A 6,803-nucleotide genomic window follows, 5' to 3' on the forward strand; every position below is an offset into this window, starting at 1 on the left:
TGAAGTGTTTTAATAAACTTGACAATTTTTACTTTTTTAAGAGAATGACTTGACCAGACCTTATTGGGGTCATAGATGGCAATAACAATGAAATATAATATATTATAATTATCATTCATCATTACTTTTTGATTGCATTAACAAACTTAAATTAATAACAATTTTTATTTTCAGTACACAACACATCCTGTCAGAAGAATAATTTTACTGGAGGAGGAAAATTTTGATACCTGGAATAAGCAATTCATATGAAATTTGTTTAGAGATATATATTCATGTACAGAATGGTAACAGAGGTGGTTCAAGTGTTTATTAGCAGACATTTTTTTGACTTTATGCAGGATTGAATAAGCTGACTACGGGCTCAAAAAGTAGATTTTAAAATATGCAAGACTCATCAACATTAAAATGTGCATAAGTGAAAGGTCACCATATTTAGTAAATGATTCAGATTATTGACTCAGTTGTTTTCATGAAAAAAATTCAAAGCAATATCACTGTTGTATAATTAATAAGATTCCACATTTTATTTTATACTTCTGACAAATGAGTATATCTTCCCTCTGGACTCCAGTGTTTCCCTTTTATTTTGCACGAGTGTAATTTAAAGAAAGCTCACTTTTACTTTTGGGCCAATTAAAGTTTTATCATTCCAGAATTATTTGACTTTCTTCATGGTAAATAAGACTTTTACTCATATGTTGTAAAACTCAATTTTGCTTTAATATTATTATTTTTTTCAAGAATTGGATATTTATCACATATCACATACATAAATAATCTATAAAATTGAAAATGGAAATGGGGATGTGTCAAAGAGACAGCAACCCAACCAAAGAGTAGAAAACATGAGCAAAACCAAAAGTGTGCTCGGGTGATTTCCTTCACTTTTGCCCTGTTGTTGAGATTTAGTGAAAGAATTTAAATATTGTATCCCCCTTCAATTTAAGGAGAGGGAAACAAGTATTCAACACTGCATTACTACATGTATGATACAGCCAATCATACAACATAGTCCCTTTGACTGAAAAGAGAAAAGAGATGCACAACATACAAAAAATATTCCATATTGCTAACTACATTGTATCACTTGAAATATTTAAAAGTCCCCTTTAAGTTTGCCCGCAGTTGGGCTATGATTGCCAATGAGATAATTTTCCAACATATACCAAATGACTAAAAGGTCAATAAATATAGATCTCAAAAGAACCATAAATAACATGACACAAGATAGGTTACAAAGGAAGAAATATTCTGCATCTGTATGCACAAGTGATATATATTTAGAAATATGATGCAATTCAATGGATGCAACTTAATAAAAAATCAATCCAGAAAAAAAAATCTTACTTTAGATCTCAAATGTTATTTCAAAAAGAAATTGAGAACCATGAGCCCCTAAAATGACGCATGCCTTTGACAAAATTAAAAGAGCCCCCTCCCCCTTTTTTGTTTATAAAAAAAAGAAACAAAAACAAAAACACAATACGAGAATTGTATTAACTAAAGGAAAACTATGAAAAGAAATCAATATGACCTAATCAGACAAGTTGTTCATTTTAAAAACTCAACGGCCGGTAACAATATTTACGAAATGAATCTTTGTCAACAAGTCAATCTCATAATGATGATGTAGGTCTAAAACTGTTAGTCTACCAAGTAAGGCCTGTTTTGAAATAACGTTGATATGAATTCAACATATTCATGACTTTTTGACAAAATTGCTGCAAAGTAGAAAAGATCCAAACTCTTAATTACATTTATGTTGAAATTTCCGGTGCCGGAAATTGACAACGTTGATCTATGTATTGACACAACTTCAGATGAGGTCAATTTCAGCATATTCTGTTCAAAAAATATTTAGCACTTAAATTTTATTGATGTCTCAAAATATAAGTATTATGTTCAATGATATTCAGTTGATAAATAATTTAGAAAGATGAATAGCTATCGTGTACTTCAAAAACAAGGTTAAAGGAGGACCACGCCTCCATTATGGGGACATACAAAATAAAGATGACCGTTTTCTATATCTATCCGAAAGAAGTTGTCATAACATCTGTTTTATGTACCAAAGTTTATAAAATGAAAGTATAAAAAATTGAGGCGGAGATTTTTTTAATATCATCTAATAATAATAGCAGACCAAAAGACGTAATAGAGAAATAGGCGACAATGGCGCCTTCTTTAATTTCGAAAAAAAATCTATGATTTTGCCATTTATTGACACATATTGATATTTTTATAGGGGTAACATATTTAAGGATTCATCTATTCTGGATAGTTGCATGAATATTTACTTGAAAAACAGAAACTTTTCCAGTTTCTTATTCTACCGGCCTTGCAAGGAAAAACCTATTATGAATTGAGACCCCTTTTCTTTACTTATTTCGATGTGAAAAATTAGCGAGATTACGATGTAAACATTTTATGAAGATTGAAGGATATGCTTTTTTGCACCCCTTTTCAATATCACTATTTAATTCTACAGTGCAGAAAATCGAAATCCAAAATTCTTTGTTCAGATGTGACAAAATAAGATAACCTTTTACTTTTTTGTTCAAACATGAAATTAATATTTTTCTCTTATGAATATTCTTACAATCAGCAGCATTGACCGCCGGTACTTTGCCGTAAACGAATGATTTTTTTTACAAAAGCGCGCATTTTTCAGTTGACGTCGGTCGACGAAAAAAAGGCTAATGTTCGGTGTAGGACTACTGAGCGCCACCGAATCACATTTAGGCAAAAGAGGCGCACCCGTTTGTCCTTTTGTAAGAAGTATATTTGACGGATCCGACGTACGCACTGTAAAGTCATTTATTATAAATAGTGCTTGAAACAAATATTTAAAATCAAATAGTATCAAAATTTCAGACAGAATTAAGCTACATATGAAAACAGATAGCCAGCTCAGAAACTGAAAAGACTAAAAAGAGCGTAAAATTAATAATGTGAACAAAAAGAAACGACTCTTATAATGTCATCGAACTAACTAATACTTTGTGTTTGATAATTCTTACCATTGATCCAAATTGGATTATATGATCCACACTGACCGGACTTGGCCGGGGTTGTTGATAAGTTATAACCACCTTCAAAATAATACCACCCTTCTGACCATTGATAATCACAGTTGTGATTGTATAAATAATCGTAGTAGTCTAGATGTCTTGTGAAGTCATAGTCTATAACGCTGTAGTTAGAGCAGGGATCATTGGTGTATTCTGTAAAACAAGCATATAGAATGCATGGATGTATTACAATTATATTGCGGCACGGTGTCACTGAAACCATTGCCATGTTAGGTTTGTCGTAATCAACCGAATTTAACCAAAATCAAGTAAATCATGTACATATAGATTAAATTAAGATGATACTAAATGACCAAACAAAATCAATATTATAAAATATACAGTTAGTATTATAGGCAATACACGCCTTTTTTACATGACAGAAGTTACGTTTGTAAATCAAAACTTTTGTATTGAACCATTTAATCATAATAAAAAAAGTAATCCAAGCAATCAATAGTACTCATGTTCAACGTTTCGATGTAACACGGAAATGTAAATTCAATTTTCAGTACTCAACACTGTCAAATGTACATGCGTATAAATATATCATTTTCAACTATTAATAGTAGTATATTCATAAATTAAAATGGTCAAATCCGGTTACCCACTAGCCTTATAAGTCAATCTGCATGCTTTTTTTAATATGTTATACTTTTATAGTGTGTACAGTAACATCCTCACCCATACAATATCTGCCACAGTTCGTCATAGAATACAATGATTTCAGATGTGCGACATTGTATCCATCACAAAGCATTACAGAAACATTCCAGCTGTTTCCACATTCGGTATCATTTCCTACCATGCATGCTGCCAATGAGGATATTTCACCATATGTTGTTGGATAAGTACCTGATATGAAATATTTAAATATTTTCATTATGAATATGTTTCGACTAGAAAATAAAGCAATGTCTTTTAATGTGTATAAGGGTTATGAGGGCATTGTTAACTTTAAATATGGTATTGACTGATATCAATTCATTTCATTCATACGAAAGCATTAAAATTAAAAAGATTTCTTAGTCAGATTCTCCTTTCAATTTCTCCTTTTCTACTTTAGAAAATGCCTGTACCAAGTCAGGAATATGAAAGTTGTTATCCATTCGTTTGATGTGTTTGGACTTTTGATTTTGCCTTTTGATTTTGGATTTTCCTTTTGAATTTTCCTCGGAGTTCGGTATTTTTGTGTTTTTACTTTTTTTTCAAACTCAAATATATCATAAGGCAATAATTAATCATTCACCATCCAGCCAGATAGGAGAAGATGAACCACACTGTCCTGACTTAAGAGGATAAGTTGGCAGGCTTTCGTTCCCACTAAATTTGTACCATCCGTCCATGTAGATTTCCATGTCGTAACATTCTTCATATTCTCCACTTTGTAGTGTATAATTAACAGATCTATCAAATTTACTTGTTATTACATTGTGCCAATGACAAGGCTCATCCCATACATACGAGGGTGTGGTAGAAACATCAGACGAGTTTCTAGCTTCTGTAAGAAAAATGAAATAAAATGTCTTCAATTAATTATAAAAGAACTGTATAAACAGATATCACGCCAATATGTATCGCAGATGACAACTTAAACTGTCAGTGTGTGGTCCTTTTGTGTGTTTTCAAATAGTTTTCGACTTTTTCGTTTGAGTTACGAGAACTTTTGATTCGTTTGAATTTTCAAAACAATAACAGCAATTTCATTGTTTTATCAGAGTTCATGATAAAAGTCTAATGATTAAAAATGGGATCTTGCTTTTCAAATAACTCATTGGTAACCAAAATAGGTTTTAATTATTTTGTATTCCTAATGTGAATGAACTGTTGGTACAATTTTAGAACGACATTGATCAACACATGTGTTTATTGCAATATCCATGCACGAATTAATAAATACGAACATCCTTTGATTGAACAAGATAAAATAATAATGTTGCACATACAGAATAAGTAACGAAAATGATACTTGTCTATAGAATCGACAATATTAACCGTTATCAATCAGCTAACAAAGTCGTCGATAAAAGAATTTTTGCATTTTAACTTTCAGTAAAAAATTATAATGTTATGTCAGAAGTTAATTATTAATGCCAACCTAGACAATATCGTCCACACATTCCTTTCTGTCTAAGATACATAATATTTTTACTTCCACATTTCATCGTGGGTATGCTCCAGGTGTAGTCACATTTGCCCGAATAACCTTCACATGCTCTAAGATATACCAGATCTGTGTCAACTGTTTGTTCTATCGTTTCTGGAATAACAAAACATATATAATAACAATAATCTTTCAATTGCTATATAACATACACTTTAACCGGTAAAACAGCATTCAAGATATCTCTAGACTTAAAATTTTAAGACAAGCAGTATATTTGACGGATCCTACGTACGCCTTAAAAAGTGATTTATTGTAAATAGTGGTCGAAAAAAATAAATGAAATGAAATAGTATCAGAAGTTTAAACAGAAAAAAAGCTACATATGAAAACATATAAGCAGCTAAGAATTTCAGAAGACTAGAAAGAGCGTGAAATTAATTATATGAACAAAAAGAAACAACTATTATAGTCTCATCGAAATAACTAACACTTTGTATTTGATAAGTCTCACCATTGATCCAAATTGGATAATATGATCCACAATGACCGGACTTGGCCGGAGTTGTTGATAAGTTATAACCACCTTCAAAATAATACCACCCTCCTGACCAAAAGTCATCACAGTTGTATGAATGGTCGAAGTAGTCTTGATGTCTTGTGAAATCATAGTCTATAACGCTGTAGTTAGAACAGGGATCATTGGTGTATTCTGTAAAACAAGCATATAGAATGCATGGATGTATTACCATTATATTGCGGAACGGTGTCACTGAAACCATTACCATGTTAGATTTGTCGTAATCAACCGAATTTAACAAAATCAAGTGAATCGTGTACACATAGATCAAATTTAGATGATACTAAATGACCAAGCAAAATCAAAATTATACAATAGACAGTTAGCATTGGTAATAAACGCCTTTTTTACATGACAGAAGTTACGTTTGTTAATCAAAACTTTTTTTATTGGAGCATTTATTCACAATAAAAAAAGTAATCCAAGCAATTAATAGTACTCATGTTCAACTTTTCGATGTAACACGGAAATGTAAATTCAATTTTCAGTACTCAACACTGTCAAATGTACATGCGTATAAATATATTATTTTCACCTATTAATAGTAGTATATAAATAACTTAAAATTATCAAATCTGGTACCCCACTAGCCTTGTTAGTCGATCTGCAGGCCTTTTGTTTTTAAATATGTAAGTCTTATACTTTTATAGTGTGTACAGTTACATCCTCACCCATACAATATCTGCCACAATCCGTCATAGAATACAATGATTTCAGATGTGCAACATTGTATCCATCACAATGCATTACAGAAACATTCCAGCTGTTTCCACATTCGGTTTCATTTCCTACCATGCATGCTGTCAGTGAGGATATTTCACCATATGTTGTTGGATAAGTACCTGATATGAAATATTTAAATATTTTCATTATGAATGTGTTTCGACTAGAAAATAAAGCAATGTCTTTTAATGTGTATGAGAGTTATAGGGGCATTGTTAACTTTAATATGGTATTGACTGATATCAATTCATTTCATTCATACGAAAGCATTAACATTAAAAAGATTTTTTTGTCAAATTGCACCTAGTTTCTGCGGGGGGGG

The 6,803-nt window shown here is 31.3% G+C and overlaps 1 protein-coding gene across 1 annotated transcript; it reads right to left on the reverse strand.

The window, feature by feature from the left end:
* Nucleotides 1-5,161: 5,161 nt before the first annotated feature.
* On the reverse strand, nucleotides 5,162-6,553 carry LOC134687975 (pancreatic secretory granule membrane major glycoprotein GP2-like). Its single transcript, XM_063548441.1, has 3 exons — nucleotides 6,430-6,553; nucleotides 5,693-5,890; nucleotides 5,162-5,334 (listed from the first exon to the last, which is right to left on the reverse strand). The coding sequence occupies exons 1-3, from the start codon at nucleotides 6,551-6,553 to the stop codon at nucleotides 5,162-5,164; spliced, it is 495 nt and encodes a 164-aa protein (XP_063404511.1).
* Nucleotides 6,554-6,803: the final 250 nt, after the last annotated feature.

This window comes from Mytilus trossulus, chromosome 10, assembly GCF_036588685.1.
Source record: "Mytilus trossulus isolate FHL-02 chromosome 10, PNRI_Mtr1.1.1.hap1, whole genome shotgun sequence".
NCBI lineage: Eukaryota > Metazoa > Mollusca > Bivalvia > Mytilida > Mytilidae > Mytilus > Mytilus trossulus.